The following is a 20021-nucleotide window of genomic DNA, read 5'->3' as shown; positions in this document are numbered from 1 at the left end:
GGGAAATTGTGCAAAACAAAGCGACTGTTTATTTATTTTTTTTTCCTGCCCTATCCCTCCTCTTTCTCCCTGGTGGACTTTGAGTTTGTTTTTCTTGGCCAGGAGGTACCAACCCGGGGCGAGGTGCCAGCGGGGCACCTCTGGGTACCTGCCTGCTCTGCTCTCCCCTCGGACCACGAGCGCTCAGAGCCGGTGGGGACCAATCCTCGGCGCAGGTGCCCTCAGCCACGGAAGGTCTTTGTTGGCTGCTCGTGCAGGGGATTTCCAGTGGCCAAATGATGGGACAAATCACCTCGCTGCCGGTCCCCAGGGCTGGGTATGGCCACGGCTCTGCTGGCAGCATTTCCACCGCCCTTTTCGCTTCGCTTCCCCCTGACCCAGCTTTACAGCAGAAGCAATACCGCTGCCCACGCAGGACCGTGGCAGGATGCCACCCACTCCGCCCCTCTCCCAAGCGAGGTGCAAATGCTGTTGTGCTGTCCCCTTTCGAGGTGTATAATGACTTATGAACGCTCCTCCTGCACATCACCCCGGGCTGCCTCCCCTGCGCATCCCCCCGTGGGTCCAGCCACCTCTCCCGCTGTCGGCGGGTGACAGCACACGGTGACAACTGCGTGCCACCCCGCTTGCTCCTGGCATTTGGGCTAGCCACCTATCACCGAATAAAACGTAGGGGCCTTTAAGAGGGAGCGGAGAGGGGGAGCCGTCTCCCCGCACATTAATCTATCATGAGCTAATGTGTTTTTCCCATTTGTTCCTTTGTACATCGCCGAGCTGCGCGCTCCCACGCGCGCACACACCCCGGCGCGCGCTCGCACCCGCGCGCCCGCTCGCTCGCACTCCTGCCTCCGTCTCCCATGGTTGGCTGGGCCTGAGCCCCTCGCGGAGAGAAAGCAAAGAAAAGAAAGCGAGCAAGCAGAGCAGAAATGGGGAATACACCCTCTCAAGGCATGTCACTCTCACTATGTGCATCCATTCTTAAGTAGCAGGTATTTTTTTTATTTGTGTGGTTTTTTTATCTCCTCCCTCCACGTCGCCGGGGCAGTGCTGCTGATGCCCGTGGGGGGAAAAAAAAAAAAAAAACAACAAAAAAAAAAACCAAAAAAAAAAATATCGCTGCTCCCGGCGCTGGAGTTTGCTGGCTGTGAGCTGACACCCAGGAAGGGTGTGCGTGGGGTTGTGATGCTCCGGAGGGGGGTGCGTGGGGCTCGGCTGCGTGTACCGGGGATGCGGTGCCCCCCCAGCAGCTCCCTCCCCACAGGGGACTGATGGGCTGGGGGCTGCTGAGCCGGTGCTGGTGGTGATGCTGCTTCTCGGGGTTGTTTGTTGTCGGGGCCGCTTTGCTCCAAAGGGATAAAGTAGCTGGAGAGCCGCTGTCCTAGAAACACCGGCGCGGGGAGCTGGAGCGATGGGGTGTTTGGGGGCGGGGGCTCACCGGGGATGCTCGAAGAAATCCGTTATTGTGCCTGTAGCTGTTTCAGCTCCGTTGTTGCAGCGTCGTGCATTAAACGTGATGTTTTGCTGACCGAGCCGGGCTGGATACTGCCGGGCTCTGGATTTCCTTTCTCTTCGAGCTTGGGGAGACAGATGGGTGAGGAGGAGGGAGGCTGCGGGCTGCTCCCCTACCTGTTCTCTCCCCTTTTTCCTTCCCCCCTCAGCCGCTGCTGAGACACAAAGGGTAGGATGAGCCGTGGGGCTGCAGGTCGCCCCTTTTGAGATATTTTCAGCATCCTTGCAGGAGGGGGAAAAAATCTGGCGCAGCCCAGGCTGGGCTTGGGCGTGGGGGGAGGCGACGGGGAGGGAAACTTAAAATAACTCCAAAGGCTGCCTGCCCTCCTCCTGCCCTGCACCACGGCTGGCTGCTCCCGGCGCGTTCGGGGGGTGAAGGAGAGCCGTGGCGGGGTCTGCTCCCTGCACCGCCTGTGCCCGCAGGAGCAGGGGTGGGTGGGCGTGAGTGCGGGTGTGCACGCGTGTGCGCCGTGTGCTGCGGCTGCCGCTGCTGCCCTGCCCCGTGCCAGCCCCGGGCGGGTGACAGGGACACTGTCAGGGTTGTGCTGCCCGCGGGTGGGGGGTCCCTTTGTCCGCCCGCGCCGCGGGGAGCGCCCAGCCTTCGCCCTGCAGCCTCTCCCCTCTTTGTTCTCTCCGTGTGCGCCCTGGCTGTGGTGAGACAGGCTGGGGAGTGGCGATGCTTCGGCCCCGCGCCCGCCCACCCGCTGCTGCGTGGGTGCCAGCACCCAACTCCCCGGGAAGTTGGTTTTGTCTGTGCTTGGCCACGGGAATGCGCCCGGCACCGGCCCCGGGGCCCTTGGGAGCTGTATCCCTTCAGAGACATCTCGGGGGGCGGGATGGGGGGGTCACATCCAGCCACCTCTTGCTTAAGGATGGGGATGGAAGGGGTCCCTCTGCTCAGCTGGTCCACGCAAGGCGGGGGTGTCCCCCACCCTGATATCAGACAGGGGATTCAGCCCTTCCCTATAGCTGGGTCAGTCCCGGGGACCCCAAACTTGCTCAAGGTCTTGGCAGCACCTGGATGCTGGGGGCACAGATGCTTTTCGGTCCCTCTGGGTGCTCCATGGCTTTCCAAGCGCTGCTGGTGTGGGGGGCTGCTGTGCAGCATACACCCCCCCACTGCCCAGCAAACCCAGCCCAGGGTTTAGGGCAGTGCCCCCATCGAAGCTGCCCGGAGCCACACAGTCACTCCAGCCCCAGCAGTGGGTCTTCCTTCATTTTAATGAGGAATAAATTGCCAATGTGCTAATTATTTCCCACCAGACTGCCCCCGAAGCTGCCAGCGTTCACACGCCTGTGGAAATGGCTCTGTGCTCCTCCTTGACAGGCGCCCTGCTCCCCCAGGGAGCTGCTGGGGGGCTGCAATCCCCCCACTATGGGGGGGCCGGGAGGGTGCAGGAGGAGCGAGCGAGGAGCCAGAGGCCCTGGCAGGGCTGCCAAAGGGCCGGGGTCTTTGTGCGAAGGGAGCTTTAGTCTTTGTCAGGAGCCGTCCCTCCCCTCCCAGCAGGATGGGCAGGGAGGGATGCTCGCCCCCCCCCTTTTTTTTTTTTTTTTTTTTTTTTTTTTCCTTTTTTTTTCCTGGAACATGCTGCTCATGGTCTGGGAGATGCTGGTCCCCGTCCTGGGGAGGTGGGCTGGAATGGGAGGGGGTGGGGGGGGCAGCCTGGGTGGCTCTGGCCAGGGGGGGCGATGCTGAGAACTGGCATGGGGGATTGCACTGGACTGGGAGGTGGTGGGGGTTAGTGCTGGTGGGGGGTTAGCGTTGGCGCCAGGCTCAGTCCCGGTTCCCCACGCAGGAAAGCCCCACAGCTCCCCCAGAATGTGGTTTTTCCCTTTAGGAAAGGGGAATAAAGGAACGTCTCTGCTGTGCTGGGTCGGGTGTGAGCCCGGGGCACGACCCTGCGCCATCCCGGCTGGACCCCCCCCCACCCCGGTGGGGACAACATGTCTGTCCCCCCCACATTGTCCTCTCCCCCCCGTCTCCCTCCTTCCCTTCCCCCGGTGTTCATGGCATCAAAGGCCCAGCCTGGTGGGAAACACCCACCCGTGCCTCCCTCGGCTTTCTTCTTTCCACCAAGAAATTCTCCGTACCGAAGCCTTGCCACGGGCCCAGTGAGACCCTGGGTGCCCTTCACTCTTGCAGGGACCCGGGTGGGTGCTGCCGTGGCACCGGCCGGGAGCAGCGGTCCCCACGGGTCACTGCCGTGGGGCTGAAAGACCCCACTGTCACGTCTGCTGGGGGGGGGGGGTGGGGTGGAGATCCGGGCGGGAGGGGCACAGCCCAGCAGCGCAGAGTTTAATTATAGAAATCGATTCTCCTTGTTGCCACGCATTGATCCCAGCCGGGGCGCGCGGCGGCTGCCTCTGTGCCCCAGGGACACACCTGGCACGCACAGACGGGCGTGAACGGTGTCCCATGGCACCGAGCGGGGCCTGGGGGTGTCCCCACGCAGCCGGGGGTGGGTGCCCGGGGAGGGGGACGGGGCCAGGCTGGCTGTGGTCTGTGGGGTTGGGCGGGTACGAGCATCCCCAGGGTGCTGGTGTGCATGGATGAGTCCACTGAGGCTCCTGCTGTTAAGATTTTATTTCCAAGCGTGTTGGGGAGGAAAGAGGGAGGCTGCAGGGGTGTTTGGGAGAGGCTGGAGGGTACAGTGGAGTGGGCTTTGAACTGGGCATCGGGAACCTGTGGTGTGCAAATGCAGAAAAAGGCATGGTGCTGCCGTCCCCGCTTTTTGGGCGGGGGAAGACACTTCTCCAGCATTTTGCTTTGCCCCCGGTGCTGGGGTAGTGTCTCCGGCTTGCTGCCATTTGCAATTTGTGAAGCACAAATTGCAGCTTGTTCCAGCCCTGCGGCTCTCGGCTGGGAGGTGCTGGACCTGCAGCAAAGCAGCGTGTGTGTGTGTGTGTGGGGAGCTGGCACCCACAGCCCTGGGGGGCTGCGCTCAGGAAGGGGCAGCACTGGCGTGGGGCTGGGAGGGAGTTGGTGGGGAGGTATGAGAAGGACAGAGACTCCCTTTTGTGCCAGCTCCAGTGCTGTGAAGTTCTTCCATCGCCAGCGCTTTGCTCAGTTGGCTCATTCCCAGCAGCTGTGGTCAAGTTTTGTAACTATTATTATTATTATTATTATTATTAAAACACCTCTAGGTGGGTGAGGTGAGAGATGACTGGTTTGAGGTCCCCTGGGTGGAGTGTAGAGGCTGCTTGGCCAAGCGTTGCAGAACTACTGGATTCAAAAAGCAGTGAGCAATCCCGTTAACATCATCTGGGGAGGTCTAGAATCCACGATGGGTCCACGCAAGTGGGTCTCACCCACCAGGCAGGCTCCATCTCCAGCAGCAATAGGGGTGGGTCTGGGGAGGTCCCAGCTCACCACTGCAAGGATCTTCAGCTCGAAATGGGAGAGCGTGTGCCATTACCCATCAGCTGTGCTTGCTCCCATCAAAGGTCCTCATTAACCCCCCTCCTGGCTGTGCCAGGCTGCAGGTGCATCAAGGCTCAAAGAGGCACTCGGCAAAGGAGCTTAAATGCTTGTTAAAAAATTACTGATTTGCTCCTCACCACCCAATGGGGATAATAAAACTTTGCTGTCAGCTGTTTTTATTTTTTCCCTCCCCCTGCATGGTTTCCACTTTCAGAATAAATGCAAATGAATTTTTTATTTTTTTTTTTTATAAAATTCATCTCCAACAGAAGGACTGATGGAGAGGGCTGGGTGGGGGTGGGAGGAAGAGGAAGGGGGGGGGACAAACACTTATGGTTTGTTTGTTTTTTTTCCCCCCTATGCTGAAATGTTCTGATTGCAAAGGGAGGAGGGCGAAGGAAGATGATGCATTTGGGCTTCTAGCACAGCTAATAGCTCCAAGCTGGGAAATGTAGCATCTGCCTTCCAGCCCCAAACTGGGAACCAGTGTTCCAGCCCAATGGGGAGAGTCAAAAAAGCAGCTTCTCTCCCCATCCCACCCCCACAGCCCCTTGCTCAGGTCACCCCATACTCTCTGCGCCCTCAGACCTTGGAAAGGAACGTCTAAAAAAGGCTGGGCTGTGGCCGTGGGGGGTGGTGAGGGGTCCCCGGGCTGCCGTCCCCCCTCGCCCACGGGCACATCCCTGCCCTCTGCCCCAGCCGAGCCTGCTGGCTGGCGCTGGCAGCTCTCTTCCACCTCGAGTTTATATATTTCAATTATAACCTGTTAAAAGCCTCCATGTTTCAGGAGCTGCCCAGATTGATGGTCCCCGTCCTGCGGCCAGCCCAGGCAGCCTTCCCTTGAGCTGCAGCTCTCGCTGCGGGGCCGCAGCCCCACAGAGCACCGTGGGGCTGTGGGTCAGCCCCTTGCCCAGCTCTTGCTGCCCCACGAGCTGAGCTCTCACCCACCTCGCTGCAGCCACAACGATGGGAAACAGTGTTTGGCTCCTGACCTGCCAGAATTTCTCCTGATCTCCCCTTTTTCAGAGTGCCCGGCCTTTTCCCTGTGAGCACCCTGGGATTACAGGCATCAAAATCTTACGGTCAGTGACTCCCATTAATTGGCTTAATTACCCATGGGAGGCAGGGATACCCAAGGTGGGGAAGGGATGCTGTAACTCCCAGCCCAGTAGCTTGACTCCTGGAGAGATGGATTTGAAAAGTGGTTGTGGCATCTGGTCTGGTTTTTGTGGTTTTCTTTTTAATGGGATATTTGAGCTGACATGGGACCAAGTGCAGAATGACGGAGGCTTCTGTACCTGGCTGAGCTTGGAGGGAGCTGGCAGCTCACTGTGGGAGGGATGGAGTGCTGGGATGGGATTCTGGGGGGAGCCATCGCCCAGTGTAGGATCCCTTGGTCCTTTACAAGCCCTGTGGTGCAGGCAGGGAAGGAGGGAGGGGAAAGGGATGGAGAGGTGAACCCAAGGACGTGCAGGGAGGAAGGGGCTGCACAGGGACGTTTCTAAAGGCCACGCACGTTCCTAAAGCGCTGGCATGTTTCAGTAGCCCAATTCCTACAGAGCTGGTGTGCATAAAGCATACACACCTTGCAAGCCTGTAGTCAGCCTCATGGCACCGCCTTGCCCATCTCCTGCTCTGCCTGGAAGCTCCTCAGTGACCCCGCGTGCACCAGCATCCTGATGTTTTTGGGTACCCGGAGACAAGGCTGCCTTAGAGAGAAACCCCCGTTCCAGTTGCCCAACATCTGGGCTTGGCGACCCCTCTCCCAGCCTTCCCAAGGGGCTCAAGTCGTGCTGCTCTTCCCGAGCATCCCCTCGCCCGCTGCCGGCTCTGCGGGCTGGAGCCGGGGCTCGCAGTCCCATCCATCTGTCAGCGGCTCGGAGGCGGCTGGGCCGAGCTGAGTGGCACCGTAACAGGGTGTGAAACAACCACCTGCCAGTTGACTTTCCTTCTGCGGCTGCCATGGTGCTTGGCAAGGGCAGAGCTGGGGATGAATAAACCCCCCGCTCCCGTGTTATTTGGAGGGATGCTGTCACGGCACTCAGGGTTTTTATTTGGCTCGGTGGTTTTATGTTAATGAACCAGCTCGCTCGCGCTCCGAAAAGAGAAAGGAAAAAGTGTCACTTTGGATCTTCATGCATGGAAAAATACAGCACCTCCCTCCTGCAATTAGAGTTGGATCTCTGGGAAAGCGCGTGGGGAGGCGGGCAGGGCTGGAGACACGGGAGTCTGTCTCTGCCGAGGCAGCCGTTGGCTAAGCCCACTGTGGCCATCTCCAGCCCCACTTTAGCCAGCACGGGCCTTTTTCTGGCTTCAACATCCCATGTGCAGTGACTTGCTAGACCCACCCTGGGGGAAGGCCCCAAGAGCCCACGTTTGCTCCACTTCCCATATCACATGGATGAGACCGACCGTGGGAAGCCGTGATGCTTTCAGGAGGGAGGAGGGCAGAGTGGTTTTGGATGGCACCACCTCCTCCCAGGTGCTGCGGGGCTGGTTTGGATCATTTTTCCTTCCCAGATCATTTTTGCCCCTTGGAGCATCTCTGGTAGGGAGGGACCCCCCAGCGCCCGGCAGCCCTGGGGACCAGCAGTGTGGGGCTGCGGGGGGGCGGTGGGTTTGTGGGGGGACAGGGCTATGGGGGTGACATCTCAATGGCCCCGCTGTCACCAAAAAGCAGCGGAGCAGAGGTAGCACCTGCCTGCTCAGCCGTGCAACAGGCAGCCCTGGCGCTGCCTGTGGGCTGCAGAATCTGTCTCATTTCAGGAGGATTAATGATTCCAGCGTAATTTGAAAAACATTATATGGCTCATTAAAAACACATTGCGCAGACCAAACACAGAGTAGTTGCGTGTTTCCAGCCCTGCCAGCTCACCTCCCCGTGCCAGCCTGTGGCATCACCCTCTGCCCGCTGGGCTGCAGGGGATGATGGTGAGGCCGAAGGCTGTGCTTGCCACGTGTGGAGAATGCCTGGCTGGGCGCATGCAGGACGGCCGTCCGCCTTTCCTTCCTCCTCCAGCTGCTTTTGGGTGCACTCGGGGGCAACCAGCCAGCTCAGGCCTGGTGTCCCCTTGGGATTTTTTGGTGATGCCAGGATGTGGGTGCGATTTGGGGAAAAGACATCAGTGCGCGGCTGTTCGGAGCATCCTCTGCCCTCGCCTGCCCTCTGTGGCACATGATGCTGCCAAGCCCTGGGTGAGTGTGGGAGGCTCCCGGGGAGCCCTTGTCCCCCCCAAAGAGATTTGATTTCCAGGCCGCAGCAGGGTGAAGGGGAGCAGCAGTGTCTCCTTTTCTACCTACTCCATTTCTCCTTCCTCCTTTCCTGCACGCCTCCTCCTTTCTCTCGCCTTCGCTTCTTCCTTTCAACTCTCTCTGTGGTGGGGGGAATCAAAGACGAGAGCAGTTTGGGATTTTCAGTCCTTCCTCATCCGCTGCGCTGCACGAAAAACAAAGCCTCTAAAGGACACTCAAGGACACTGAGATAGCACCTTCCCCACTCCTCTCCCTGCCCTCCTCCTCTTCCTCCCCTGCAGAAAGCAGTGCCCTGCTCCTGCCCACGGCATGGCTGGGGTTGGCTGGGCTGCTCCGCGGCGCTTGGCTCCATCCATGCCTCTGTTTTGTTCCCCCGGATGAGCCGCCCAGGCTCAGCGGTGTGAAGCAGCATCTTCTCCAAACCTGAGGTCCCTCAGGGCCAGGTGGCCACCACAGCTCTGGGACAGGGACCTGTGATGTTCCCTTGAAGCTCGCATGAGGGTGCAAAAGCAAATAAGGGCCCCAGCTCCTGCTGAGCCCCCGGAACCAGCACACGTGCGTTGGCTTGGAATGGGATGGCTTTGGGCTGGGTGCTGCCAGGGTTTCCATGCTTGGGATGCAGCAGGACCTTGAGTGAATTTCTCGGCCACCTTGCGACTTGGTAGCTCAGCCAAAATAACTCCAGGCAGGCTGTGGTGCTCCGCAGATAATAATTAGCTCTTTTCGGCTGTCAGTCCCAGCTCTTCATAAAAGCAAGTCTGTTATCTCCCTTGCACACGTGGAGAAGCCAAGGTGCTCCTAGGGCAAGCCCTTGGCCCAAGGTCACGTAGGGTGAAGTGGAGGCCGAAACCAGGAGCTGGGATGTGGTGCCGGGGTCTTGGCTTGGGAGGCTCAGCAGCGGGGCCAGTGCTGCCTGCTGGAAACGCCCCCAGCCTTTTCCTCCCCCCAACACCAAGAAAATCCTTTGGATGAGATTGGAGAGCTCAGTCTTTCTCCATGGACAATGCAGTGTAAGATGAGCCACGTTGGTCCCCCTCTTTTTTTCTGATTTCCACTAGAAAAACTGTGTTTTGTCACTCAGGTCTCGCTGCAAGCCAGGGAGCGGAAGGATGTTCTTGTAGGTAAGACCTACCTTTGGGAGCAGGAGCATCGCCCCTCATGCCAGGTTCGGCAGGTCACCTCTTGCCTCTGGGCTCTGCTCCCTGGCGGGGCTGGCTGGGGTCCCTGGGCCCCTCCGGGCACCCATGGCCGAGCACCCTGCCCTCGCTGAGGGCTGCCGGGTACCCCAGCCACCACCAGCAGCCAGTTTGCTCCAGAGTGTTTCCTGGCATATTACAAAACATGGCATAAATAATTAAACCTGAACTGCAATTATCAAAACAAACGAACAAAGCACATTTAGGAAGGATTTTCCACTCTTATTTCGTGCTTCTTGTTTCTCTCCCATTATGCCTTCAAGATTATTTACTCACTCTGGGCGTGAAATCCATTCCTGAGCCTGAATCTGCACCCTGATCCGTAGGGATGCGCCTGGCCCTGGCCAGTCTCAGCAGTGGAGGTGGGGGGGATCTGTACATCACAACCAAAATCCCCCCACTTGGGGGCGGAGGGTGAAAACCCACCACAGATCCAGGGAAACAGGGCTTGGCCGAGCCCCAGGCTGCCCTGGGAACATCCTGAGCGCGGCCTGGCAGAGCTTCCGCAGTGTTCGCAGGGTTGCTGAGTCCTTCAGTGCCATTTATTGGGGTTGCAGCCATGCAGGGGCTGGAAAGGGCATTCATCAGCCTTGTACCACCCTCCTCCTCCTTGCCAGGCAATGGGGGCCCCACAGACAGACCCCCCCCCCCTCCCCGAGCTGCCTGGTCTTGCCTTGGGACTGAACCCAGAGGGCAGCGATGGAAGAACTGACACCCGAGCGAGGACACGCGGAGCAGAGCCGTGCTCGGGGTGAGGGGACAGATGTCCCACGGCCGTGGGCGTGATGGATGAGCTGAGCTGCCTCCCGGCGCCGGGCGCAGCTTTGCCGGCTCATCGGCGAAGAAAGAAATCCTTGTGGGTGCCGAGGTCTTGCTGGCTCGGCTGTCCCCTGCCTGCCCCTGCCCTTGTCACCCTGCTCCTCCAGGCACAGGGGCTTGCAGCGGGGAGGAGAAAACCACCCCATGTCCCTAAAAATAGAGGCTCAAAGCAGTTCTGGGCTGTTTTGCCAGAGCCAGGCACTGCCTGGGCTGAGCTGCCTGTGGGCAGGATGCTCGGGGGGTCTGGACCCGTGGGGTAGAGGGTGGGGGAGCACCTCTCCCCTCCCCATATTCACCCATCTCAATTTTTGCCATCGTGTTTGCTTACAGGGAGCATGCGAGCGTGAGGCTGGCCCGTATCCCTGAGCGGGTTCAAGCCCCACAGAGCCGGGGTTGGGAAGGTGTTTTGTGATCCTGGGATTTTGGAGCTGGCAGGTCCCCAGGACAGGCTGCGCCGCTGCACAGCATCAGGGTGCACAGCATCAGGGCACAACGAGGTTGTGCAGCTTCACTTATGGTAGAAAGGTCCAATCTGAGGATTTGTCAGAAAAAAACCCCCCACAATAAGCCCATTTACTCTGATTCTCCCTTGTTCTTCCATGCCCATAACTCGTCTTCCTGACAAGCTTGGGCTGGAAGCTGAGCTGGGCAGGGTCCCCTCGGTGAGACCCCACAGTGACTGCAGAGTGGGGCATTTTGGGGTTCATTTGCAGCCTGTGTGTGAATGTTTGTCTCCCTACAAGTGGGAGTAAACCCCCCGTGTGCAGGGGGGTCTGTGTCCGGCACCGTGAGTGGGGGGTAGAAGGGGGCGGCTGCTCTCGTGTCCCCACTGCGGGGCCCAGCCTGGCTCCCCATCGCTCTCCGTGCTGTGTTTCATTCTCAGATGCTTTCTGCTGCTGCTCTTTTGTTTCAGATTTATTATGTATTTGCTTGCTCTGATTTATTTGTTTATTCCCCTCCATCCCCGGCAAATTTTCCCACCTGGATTGCGTTCATTCATGAATCTCCTCCTTTCCTGTCCCTAACCAGGGCTCGATCGAATTGCAGGAGGGAAGAAGCCAGGACTCTGTTCCCTTTGTTTAAAGTCTCCAGGTCAGTACCGGGGCTGGGGGCCAGCAGTGTGCTCCTCCCCAGCTTGCTTGTTTCATGTTCGATGTTCACTCCTTCCCCCACCCTCTCCCAGGTGCAGGGACCGTGGTGGGTGAGCGCAGCACCTGTAGCTGATTTTTCTGGGCCTTTATAGGAGGGTGCTGCCTGGTTTCTGGTTTAGCATCGATGATTAAGGCGTCAGCTCCCACCCTCTTTGCAGGGGAGGGGGTGGTTTTGAAGCCGGGGATGGTGTCTGCAGCTGGAGGCATCACTGTTGCTCCTGGAGGGACCAGCTCTTTCTTCACCAAATGCTGGAGCTTGCAAGGTTTGGGATTTTCCTTGTTGGGAATGGGAGGGGAAAGCTCCCAAAAGGGAAACGAGAGGAAGATGCTGGTTCTCTGGGGCTTAGGTGGAGAAGCAGGTGTCTTATCTAGGAGCCGGCTGTGGAAGTGTGGCTGGTTTAGAAAAGCTGTAAGAGCGGAAATGTGGTGGAATCTGTTCAGTAGCAACCCCTGCTGGGTCTGTCATAATAATAGATTTTATTTCTGTGGCATCTGTCGGCCTCTAATGGGCTGGGTGTTCACATTGCCAGAGATGGTTCCAGTGTCTCAGCAAAGATTTCAGCATTTCTTTTGGGGGAGGCTGAGAAGTGCACCAGAGCCCTGTCAATCAGGGCAGCAGCTCGGAGTTAAAGTAATCCCAAGAGCAGCAGCAGCACTGGTCAGTCCTGGCCCAGGTGATCAGGAAACCACCTGCCTTCAGAAAAACCTGCTTTTCCTTCAACACCACCCATGCTCTCCAAGAGCCCAGCCTGTAGCCGTTCCCCGGGGCTGAGAGCTGCAGGCATCGTGCAGCATCCCCGAAGGGACACCAACCCACGTCATCCCATTTCCTCCTGCTTTAGGCTTATTTTTCTGGGATTTCGGTGGCCTCCTGCCCTGGAGCAGGTGGATTTTCTGTGCTGGTGCCAGCTTGAAGGTAAGGGGAGCTGCACTGGCGGGTCTGTCTGTCTTAAGGGATGTGCATGGCTGTCAGGCAGCTGGAGTCCCGGCGCAGGCAGGGCTGTGCTGGGGAGGACAGGCTGGAGGTGGAGGAAATCCAGCTTGTAATACGTGGGGTGTGCCAGGCCTCCCGACACGAGAACCTTCTTGGTGTAAAAACCAAGGCACTGGAACAGCGCGTTGTAATTTAATTGCATTTCCTGCAAACGCCTTGTTGAGTTGTAATGAACACATTATCCCGAAATGGGAGTGGGAAAGCAGGATGAAGGCAGCAGCCCACGGTCAGGCCGTGCGTCCATATGGGGACCTGCCCCGGGCGCCGAACGCTGTTCTAGCTCGTTTGCAGTCCCGGAATTACACATGCAATTAAGTTCCTGGCTCCAAACAGCATGCATGCTTGCCCCTCAGCTGGAGAGCAGATTGCACGGCTGCTTCCTTGGGGCCGTGTGGGAAGGAAGGCTTGGAGGCCGTGCTTGTGGCCGTGGCTTTTGTCGCTCTTTGCAGGAGCTGGGAGTTGCCTCTCCGGACTGGAGGCACAGCCAGCCCTGGTAGTTTCATCACCGGTGTTCATGGGGGGGGCTAGAGGTCCTGCTGGTGCTGAACCTCAACAGGTTGAGGGGGGGGAAGTAGCGTAGTGATGAAGCTTTATTGGGATTCAAGTTCTTGAATGGGTCAGGCAGCTCTTGGAGGGGTTAAAACCAGCACAACGAGGAAGGTTAAGAGGAGGAGGTGAAGGCAACGGGTAGGATTTGTGGGGTTTGTTGGGTTTGTGGTGATATTTTTTTTTTTTTTTTTTTTTTTTTTTAAGACCAGACAAGACCCTTCTGAACACCCAGTTTGACCCCAGCTGCATGCCAGAGGCTGTAAAGTCTCGGCAGGAACTCCTGCATTGAGGGCACAACTTGTTGCTGAGCAGGCGTTTGCCTGCCAGGACGCTCTGCCTGGGTTCAAAGGTGGGAAATGACGGAGAAGCCACCCTGCTCGATGCCGGCTCTTGCCGGCCCCGTTCAGCACATTTCCCTTCTCTCTTGTCTGCGTTTCCGACGCTTCAGCTTCCAGCTATCAGATCTTGTTCTGCCTTTGTCTGAACAAGATTAAAGAGCCCCTGCTCTCAGAAGCTGCATCCTTGCGGATGTGAACATATAGATAGTTATAAGGTCATCCCGCAGCTGTGTAACTATGCCATTTAATGAGCTTGTCTCTTGCGGGGAAAAAAGGTGGTTTTGACCCCTTCGGAAAGGTTGCTAGCACCTGCTTAGGCTGACAGACCTGCGGCTCGGCGACAGAAATCAGCCCCATGCTTTCATGGGTTCAGGCAGTGACGTAGCTTGGGGTAACCCTGGAGGCAGCCAGGGAGGTTTTCGAGGTGTCTCGGCAGCGTGGAGGCTTGCCTTTGGTTTCCCGAGTCGCGTTGCAAGCCAAGAGGATGCAACAGGGACTTATTAAATGGAGCCGAGCCCCGGGACCGAGTGCGGAGAAGCGAGGGATGGGCTGAGCCGGGAAGGCCCCGGGGGTGCTGGGCTTGTTGCTTGCTCGGGTGAAGGGGCAGCAGCTACGGGCAGGAGCGATGCCAGCTCCTACAGACCGAAGGGCAGCGGCTCCCGGTGACCGTGGTGTCCCCCGGGACAGGGCGAGGGGCTGCCCCCACCTGCCGCCTGGCAGTTCCCACTCACCTCTCCCTTTGCTTGGGGCTCCCCAAGTCAGGCTGCTAAACCAGCCTGGGCTGTTTAAATACTTTTCCCTGTCAAGCAGCCCAGGGAGGGATAATTCACAGAGTCAACGGCTTTTTAATATCTCTGTGCTTCAAGTCAATTTTCAGTGCAGTCATTTGCCTTTTAATTAAAATTATTGCTTCTCCCCCCACATGCATCTTCCTCCCCTCTTTTAAAATCAGCAAACAGCCAGCCTGCTTTCGCCTCCTCCTCCTCACTGGTGCTGTCTGAGCTTCCCAACCACGGGCTGCTCCTGGGCTGGAGCCTTACGGGTCCTTGCCCCTTGTTGCCGTGTGGCCACGGCTCTGGCTTGCCGGCAGCCGGGAACATCCTCACCTCTGGTTTCCTGCCTGCTTTATTTAAAAAAATTGCAATGGAAATAGATGCACCAATACCCTTCCCTGGTGTAAATTGGGGCTGATCGACTGCGACAAGCAGAGCCCTGGTGGCTTACACCAGGCAGAAGTGTGGCTTGTTGCACCCGTGGTTGGATGGTGTTGCCAGGATGAGCGCGTGGCCCACGGGCAACCCTCTCCCAGATGCTGGGGGCAGGTAGCGGGTGCCCGTTCTTCACCCAGTGCCAGTGAAATCCCAGTGTCAAACCCAGCAGAGGCTGGAGCAGCCTCCTGAGCACGGCCTGGGGCCGCGGGAACCCGCGGGTTATGGAGCCCCTTTCCAAACAGCACCCGGAGAGGGCTGGGGCTGGTGGCGGTGGGATGAGCCCCGGTGGAACTGGGGGGTGCCTGGGGGCCGGGCGGCACAGAGTGATCCCCAAAATAGAGCTGGGAGAGGACGGCAGCCCCTGTGGGCTCCCTGTGGGGTGTCTGCAGCGCCGTGCTGACAGGTGCCGGGCTGACGAGCTCCAGACTTGTCAGCACCGGTGATGTACCTATAATTACTGTCTGATGTGCTAGAATTAGACTGGGAGCTGAGTAGTTTGATGCAGACGTGAGTGTCCTTGGCTGCCAGCAAGAGGTTTAACAAGTGCGAGGCTGCAGGCAGAGCAGATCCCCCCCCGACCCCTTCTTCGGCGGGGCTGCTCTCCTCCCCTGCCAGGGATTTTGGGGAGGATGGGCGAGGAGCGGGGTGCAGCCCAGTGCCCGGGGTTTGCTGTGGTGGCAGGAGGGCTTGAGGCCGCTGCTGGGGAGCGGGCTGCTGCGTTCCCCTGACTGGCTCATCGGGGGGGGTGCACGAAACCCCAGCTTCGCACCGTGACAGCGGCTGGCTGAGCCGCACCATGGAGCAGAGCAGGCACATCTCTTCCCGACGCTCAGCCCGAGCCACGGGGATGAACTTCCCCATCCTCCAAACTGCACCTGAGCACCGACTGCTCCCCAGAGTTTTATCGGTGCAAACCCCTTACTCGGAGCCCCCGGGACGGCTGCTTACCCTGGAGCATCCCTCGACTCGAGGCATTTCTACCAACCACCCTCAGCTCCTGCATGGCTCGCCCGTTTCTTGCCACGGTTTCTAGTTTCCCAGCTCCCGTCCGTGGCTCTGGCCGTCTGTCGCCAGCCGTGCTCGGCGTAAGTGACGGGTACCCCCAGCCTGCGCCAAGGTATTAAAGCCTTTATCGTAGTCCAGGGCCTGTAATTCACAGCACAAGAACCAATAAATGGGAGTGATTCAGAATCATTTAGCAGCTTCTGCTCAGGAAGAGAGAGACCAGGACCTCAATTAAGCTATTTGTAAATTGTTAATTTAAGCATTTCACTCAGATGCCTTAAATTGTTCCCTCCTGCAGTTTACAAATGGGTAAAGAGCACAGAAATATAAATGGAGCGGTGGGGAAATGCCATTTAGTTACCGTTTTTGGCAGTGGTAATAGCACTGTAGCTAACAGCACTTTGATTTAAATCAGAGTAAACCAGGGCCTTCTTTAAAGAAAGATTGACCAGGGAGCAGTGGTCCCCAGGTGATGGGAGGACGTGGTGTGGGGGTGTTGATGGTGTGATGCTGCCGTGGGATGAGGAGCTGGGGCTGCCAAAGTGCCTGGGCAGTCCTGGGATTGCTCTGCCCCCCGTGCCAGGGATGCTCGCTTGTGTGTGGTTTTTTTTTTTTTTTTTTTCTTTTTTCTCTACACCCTGCAAAATAATTGTGAAAAACCCCTATATTTTTCCTCTGGGTTGAGGCCAAGTGACTGCTTCCCCACCGGCACGGCTGTCCTGGGGAGGTCTGGCTCTCCAGGCAGGTCAGCAGCAGCATCATCGCCTCGTCCGGGTGGGTGCAGCTCCTGGGTGTTGACACGACCACCCTGATTTACCCCAGCCAGCAGATTTGCCCCCCTGCCTGGTGCTGGGAGCACAAGATGCGAATGGTTTGGCAGCGGCACAGCTCGTCAATGCCAAATGGTTTTAGGAGTCATGAACCTCATCGGTGGCGCTTGGGAAATCTCTCCCCCCACCGAAGCGCCGGGGAGGGGGGAGCTTGTGGCCCCCCAAAACCCAGCGCTGCCTCCGCTGAGGCTTTTGCTGCGCAGGGGATTGCTTCCTCTCTGCAGATTTAAAACTGCAAACTCCTTCCAGGGACCTGGACCAGGACCCGGAGCTGCATCAACTGCTGCTGCAGCTGGTCCTGGCGTATGTTTCCTTCATATTTCATGTTTCAGGGTGGCGGCTATTTTAATGCAGAACGGGGGCTACATCTAGAACCCTGCCCCCCGGGATGGGACAAGGCTCAGCTCCCAATCCTGTCGCGGGGAGCGGGGTTTGCTGCATCTGCGCTCCGCAAGTGAGCAAAAGGAGAAAGGGGGGGGGGGGTGTTGAAGTACTGTGAGTGCAGAAGGACTTGGTGCAGTGCCACGGCGCCGGGTGGGAGCCGGGTGCTGCGGGCGCCAGCCTGGCCCCGGGAGGTGTTGCTGCAGCAGCTCGGGGCCGGGCTGCGCTGCCAGGCATCGCTCGGGTTGTGCCGTTTGAGGAACAAATTCTCGCTTGCCGCTTCTCCAGGCGGGTTTTGGTTTTCTCGCCAGCTGGGGAGCAAAGCCCCAGCCCCACGGGCTCGCCGAGTGGGCGCCGGGGCGGCCGCGGGAACAGCTTGGGCTGCGAGCGGAGCCGAGCCCCGGTCCCCGTGGGAGGCTGGCGGGGACAGGGTGGGGAGCGTACAGCGGGGCCCCCCCACCCCCCCCGGTGCCAAGTTCTCCCCTCGGCTCCACCTGCCACCACTTGGCAGATCCCGGCTCGGATCTGCGGTGGGTCCTGCCAGCACGCCCGGGCGATGCCAGCCTCGGCAGATGTTGCCTGCAGCCTCGGCAGGCGAAGCAGCCACGTGGCCCCGGTTTCTCTCCCGCGGCTCCGTTCCCTTCGCTCTGCCGAGGAGGCTGAGCCGTCTCCTGAGCTGCCTTGACACCTCCAGGTTCTTGCTGGGGTTGAAGGAGTTTTTATTACTTGAGAACTTATCAGCCATAGGCTGGCTGGGTTTAATAAGAAATTACGCTCCCTGGCCCTTCAACTGTGAAATGCGTTTAGCTGTGTGGTGTCAAAAGGTCTCCAATGGATTTTTTTTTTTTTATTATTTTTTTTTTTTATTTGATCTGGCTTCCTCCCTGTTTCTGACAGTAACAAGTACGATACATCTGCCGGTATGGTGCAATCGGGAGCCTCTGAAATGGAAAAGGCCTTTCTGTCCACTGAGCTCTAAGCTGCTCTGAGGCTGGAGCTCCTTTGTGCCTAGGCAAGGGTCTTTTTTTTCCCCCCTCTTGTGACATCCCAAGGACAGGGATAAGGTCTGGTCTAAACAACCTGACTCACAGTCACAGTCCCCGCAGCCACTGGCCGTCCAACCCCTCTGCCCTGCGGCAGAGCTCGTGTCCTGGCGAGGCCTTTTCTGGCCCAATAACGGGCATTATTGTGCGAGGAAGGGAATTCAGGCACAAGAAAATGTTTCCTGACGAGACACTGATTTCCCATCGGGGCTCCACTGCCCGGCTCGGCAGCTCAGTGTTGTGCCTGGGTGGGTGCTGTCAGCAAAGGCTCCTTCTCCCAACACCTGATGCTTCAAACGCCTGGCTACGAGCAAGGCAAGTCTGTCCGTCCGTTCCCGTACTCATGAGGACAAGCAGACCAGCTGCTACAGGAAAAGCTCAAATCCCACGTCTCCTTCACCCCAGCCCCAGGAACGGGGCACATCCATTCACACAGAGTGGCCCTGGGTCCAGCAGGGCGTGCTGGCGATGCTGAGCATTGATCGCGCAGGGTTTGTATTTTTTTTTTGAAAGACCTTCTTCATGGTGGTTTAACTTTTTTTTTTTTTTTTTTTTGCCTCTCTGAGCATCCTTGGCTGCTTGGCGTGGCAGGTCCCCGCTCCTCCTCCAGAGCTGGAGCTCGGCGTTGCTCCTGAGCAGCATCTCCCGCCCCAGGAGCGGAGCGCTCGGCTTAGTCCCTGATATCTTGTCGTTTGAACGATGTACAATAGACCTACTGTGCGCGGCGGGTTAGGGCACCGCATGCATGAATATTGCTGTATAGACTGCGTTTGCTGAGCCGGGCTGTGAGCGGGCACAAAGCTGTGCTGTCTGTCCCGGCTCGGCCGTGTGTCCCCCCTCCATGACTGTTTTACTGTTCGGATTGCAACCGCAACGAGCGGCGCTGGGGCGGAGTGAGGTTTCATTGTGCTCGGGGCTGTACACGGGCATTGTGAGGAGTAACCGTGTTTCTGAAGAGCTCTGAGATTAAATCGGAGCGTGGAGAGAGGGGGCGCAGAGGGGAGAGACGGTGCTTCTCCCCGGAGAGGGGGCACGGAGCGGGGCATGGGGCAACCTTCTGCCCCGCCGGCAGGGCAGGCACTGGTGCTGGCTGGGAACAGCTCCTGAGAGCAAATCCATGTCTGGTGCCGCAGGTGTAAATGCGGATGTCTTACCCCGACGTGTGAGCTGCTTTTACCAGCCTCTCTCTGGGAATTGCTTTGCTGACAGAGCTGCTCTGCCCGGCTGATCCCGGGCCCGGTGAGGGTGAGGTGTCACCTGGCAATGGGCTTTTTGCAGGCACAAGTGGCTCATGCCACCACCCTGCCAGCTCCGGTTTGCACTGCGGAGAAGTCATGACCTTGGAAAGCCCCAAAGTGAGAAAACCTACTTTTGGATTTCAAAACAGGTGTTTGCTGCCGTTACTGAGCGAGTTTAAGTGGGCTTTCAGGGTGCTGGCAATGGTGCCTCCTTCCCACGGTGACGGCAGGACCCTCCTGGGGACTGTCCCCGTGGTGGTGGTGATGTGCCAAGCAGGTGGGAACTGGCTAGTGCCTGGCACCCGCTGTCCCTGCGGCGAGGGGGGTGCTGGAAGGGTCCCGGGGAAAACCTGGGTGCTCAGTGCAGCCCAAGGGCTCCTGCCCCCACCCTGCGGCAGCTCCGTTCCCTGTGAAATGGGGGCCGGGTGCTGCTCTGCCCCCCGGGAGCGCGGGGACCCTCAGTGCAAGGGATGGGAGACAGCAGTAGATCTGCAGTCAGGCGCTTCCAAGCGGCTCTTAAACTGCAATAATGCTTATTTATTTACCCCTCATCGGCAGAGCAATCAGAATTAAAAGGTCACCCCATCCTCTGGCCCTCCCTGCAGTGGGACTGTGGGACCAAGCCAGGTTTCAAGGATCAGCCTGAAAGACAATTAATCCTTGCTGCCAGCAGTGTTTGCTTTTCCAGCATAACATCCTCCCATCACGACGCGTTCCTTGTGTCCCCAGACCTCCAGCTTCAGCTCTAGCATCCCCTTGCTGTCCCCGTGGCAGGGAAGGCAGTGCATCTTCCCTGCCGCTCCGGGTTCTGGCACACTGGAAGGGTGGGCAAGCTTCCCAGCTCTGCCACTGACCTGCCATTTGCCCTTGGTCATGTCTCCTCACCTCTTAGCTCCCAGCTGCATCACCCATATTGACTCAGAGCTCTCTGGAGCAAGTCCTACCTCTTCTCCATGGAGTTGGCCCAGCACAGTGAGCATGGCTGATGCGCCAAGGCAAATAACGCACAGGCTACAGATAATATAGTCACGATATAAATGCAGAGGGAGAGATGCCCTCGGCCCCAAAGTAAGGGAGGGAGGGG

The 20021-nt window shown here is 58.4% G+C and overlaps 1 protein-coding gene across 3 annotated transcripts in view; it reads left to right on the top strand.

The window, feature by feature from the left end:
• Positions 1–784: 784 nt before the first annotated feature.
• The window catches only part of SRCIN1 (SRC kinase signaling inhibitor 1), a 79462-nt gene continuing 60225 nt past the window's right edge, over positions 785–20021 (top strand). Inside the window, exons 1-2 of one of the 3 annotated variants that reach the window (XM_042787128.1) lie at positions 785–989; positions 11227–11289. Coding sequence is in view for 1 of the 3 variants with exons in the window: in XM_042787126.1 (XP_042643060.1) it covers positions 927–948 (22 nt within the window). In the remaining 2 variants the exon portion in view is untranslated. The remainder of the gene's footprint in view (positions 990–11226; positions 11290–20021) is intronic. The other 2 variants (XM_042787126.1, XM_042787127.1) reach the window with 2 other exon arrangements.

The sequence above is a fragment of the Tyto alba genome, unplaced genomic scaffold (assembly GCF_018691265.1).
Source record: "Tyto alba isolate M040663 unplaced genomic scaffold, T.alba_DEE_v4.0 Super-Scaffold_12, whole genome shotgun sequence".
NCBI classification, from domain to species: Eukaryota; Metazoa; Chordata; class Aves; order Strigiformes; family Tytonidae; genus Tyto; species Tyto alba.
The sequence above is the reverse complement of the archived record's forward strand: the minus strand, read 5'-3'. Positions and strand labels throughout refer to the sequence as shown.